The 2,859-nt window shown below is 62.9% G+C and overlaps 1 protein-coding gene across 1 annotated transcript in view; it reads left to right on the forward strand.

The window, feature by feature from the left end:
- MED16 (mediator complex subunit 16) overlaps positions 1–2,859 on the forward strand; it is a 23,281-nt gene that overhangs the window by 11,940 nt on the left and 8,482 nt on the right. The window contains exons 7-9 of the mRNA XM_017514508.2: positions 781–936; positions 1,753–1,964; positions 2,616–2,822. Coding sequence (XP_017369997.1) covers positions 781–936; positions 1,753–1,964; positions 2,616–2,822 — 575 coding nt within the window. The remainder of the gene's footprint in view (positions 1–780; positions 937–1,752; positions 1,965–2,615; positions 2,823–2,859) is intronic.

The following is a 2,859-nucleotide window of genomic DNA, read 5'->3' on the forward strand; positions in this document are numbered from 1 at the left end:
CAGCTCTCAGCTCACTGCAGTCTCGATGTCCTGGGCTTTAGCAATCCTCCCACCTCAGCCTCCTGAGCAGCTGGGACTGCAGGCGTGCATTTCCACACCCAGCTAATGTTTCTGTATTTTTGGTAGAGATGGGGTCTAGCTGTGTTCCCCAGGCTGGTCTTGAACTCCTGGGCTCAAGCTGTCCTCTGGCCTTGGCTTCCCAAAGTGCTGGGATGGCAGGCTTGAGCCACCACACCTGGCTGTGTCGCATTTGCTAACACGTGACCCGAGATTCACGGAAATAGACTGACCTGTTGGGAAGGGCCGAATCTTCATGCAGGGGCTGCCAGGCAGCAGATCCGTGGGTGCGGCCATCCTGCATGGCCTTATCGTGTGGGGACCCTGGAATTGTAGATGAGGAGGAATGGAAATCCCGGCTCAGCTGGCTGAGGCTGAGGGAATGTTGGGGTTTGCATGGCTGCAGGTCTGGGGTGGGGCCGTCTCCCCATTGTCTGCTCCATCAAGGGGGCAAGATGGCTCCGCTCCACTGGTTTCCATAAAATCCCAGGGCCTCATCCCATTGGCCTGCCTTGGGTCCCACGCCTGTCCCAGAACCAGTGGGCGAGTCACGGAGCACTCGGATTGGCCAGGCCTGGTGTTCCTGGCGTGGGAGCGTGGCCGCGTGAGACCCGGGAAGGGCACTGGGTGGGCTGCAGGCCCTGACCTGCTGGGCTTTTTTGGCAGCTTCTCAGCCTGTCTTCACTCCCTTGCCTTCCCGTTTTCCTGCCTCTGATTTTTCAGTTGGTGACAAACAGCCCACGATTCTCAAATGGCGGATCCTGTCGGCCACCAACGACCTGGACCGCGTGTCAGCCGTGGCACTGCCCAAGCTGCCCATCTCGCTCACCAACACCGATCTTAAGGTGGCCAGCGACACACAGTTCTACCCTGGCCTTGGTATGGCAGAGCCAGCGGCGGCCACACAGGCCCTCGGCTCACACCAGGGGAGGTGGGCTCTGAGCGCAGGCCTTGGGGCCCCGGGAGCTCGGCCTCCTGGGCTCTGATGAGTCCTCAATCAGGAGGCAGACCTTGTCTTTCAAGCTCTGTGAGGCTGGCAGACAGATCCTGTGCTCTTTAATATGTAAAGAGCCATTTCAGATCAACAAGGGAACATGGGGAACTTGGGTCGGCAGCACCTCTGGTCTCTGCACTGCAGCGGTCGTAACGTGGGTCCTGGTCGCAACCCGTGGCACCCGTGCCCCTGAGGGAGTCCACGCACTCTGTGGTGCTGGGCCTGTTTGCTCATCTGTAAGGTGGGGACAAGCCCGCCTTAGCTCAGGCCCCTTCCTTCCCCTAGCTCCCGTTCTCCCCTGGTTCCCTGGACAGAGAAGTTGTCAAAACCCACTCGGGGCTCGGGGGTGTCTGTCAGAGCCTGCGGAGAGGTTGATGGGGACGCGGTTCCCTGCTCCAGAACCCTTGGTTTGTTCTCCATTTTCCAGTCTCTCTACCGCAGGGACCCCTTTCAAATCCATGAGCTTCAGGCTCTGGACCCCACCCCCCACGCCGCCCTCATTCACAGGCAGGCCCCAGTGTGACTGATGGCCCCGGCCCACCACCCTAAAATGCCTCTTTTTGGGGCACCAGGCGCTCCGACCCTTGGTCCCCCCAGTTGGGCGGCCTCGGCTCGCTCCACACCTTGCAGAGCAGGCAGCCCCTCCACGGGTGGGCGTGTCCCGGGCCCTGCCTCTGCCTAAGCCGAACCTGTGCCCGCAGGGCTGGCCTTGGCCTTCCACGACGGCAGCGTGCACATCGTGCACCGGCTGTCACTGCAGACCATGGCCGTCTTCTACAGCTCCGCGACCCCGAGGCCCGTGGACGAGCCGGCCATCAAGCGCCCCCGCACCGCAGGCCCCGCCGTCCACTTCAAGGCCATGCAGCTGTCCTGGACCTCGCTGGCCCTGGTGGGCATTGACAACCAGGGGAAGGTGAGCTGCTCGGGCGTGTGGAGCTGGGCTGGGGGGGGGGTGCCAGAGGGAGGTGCCCGTGGGGAAGGGACCACAGGTGCAAGCCCCTCGCAGCCCCTGCCTGCCCTTCTGTGTCTGTGCGATGGGTTAGGCTTGTTCAGTAAGGTCACTAGGGCGGCCTGAGGCGTGTGTTAGGAGCTGTCGAGAGGACAGCCTTTCATGGTATAGACTCCTCAGCATTCAGGGAGACGTGTGTGTGCCCGGCCTGGCACCCGGCGCAGTTGGGGCTCAGGGAGTGTTTTCCTTCCCTGTTCTCAGAGGCATTGTCTGTGACCCTGACAGAAAGGTGCGGGCAATGCACACACGTGCAGGCATACAGACCCATGCACAGGGGCACGCACACACATGCATGCACACGTGGGTGTGCGCATATGCCTGCACATGGGAGCGTACGCCCACAGCCATGGCTGCCCGCTGACCCACAGGTCTGTGTGGGGGCCTCTGGAGTAGGCTTGGTAAAGAGCCACCCCTCCGTCATGGAGAGGAGCTGCTAGGCAGGTGCCTTCCCTGCCCTCCACAAGATGCACCTCAGCCCCAGGGCCCCGCGCTCATCCCGGCTGGGGTTGGAGCCCCACGTCTTACATGGCTCTCCCGGGGCCCTGTCTCCGGCAGCTGAGTGTGCTCCGCCTGTCACCCTCCATGGGCCACCCGCTGGAGGTGGGGCTGGCGCTGCGCCACCTGCTCTTCCTGCTGGAGTACTGCATGGTGACCGGCTACGACTGGTGGGACATCCTGCTGCACGTGCAGCCCAGCATGGTGCAGAGCCTGGTGGAGAAGCTGCACGAGGAGTACACGCGCCAGACCGCGGCCCTGCAGCAGGTGGGTCCCCAGGCAGGTGGGTCCCCAGGCAGGTGGG

This window comes from Cebus imitator, unplaced genomic scaffold (assembly GCF_001604975.1).
Source record: "Cebus imitator isolate Cc_AM_T3 unplaced genomic scaffold, Cebus_imitator-1.0 Scaffold524, whole genome shotgun sequence".
NCBI lineage: Eukaryota > Metazoa > Chordata > Mammalia > Primates > Cebidae > Cebus > Cebus imitator.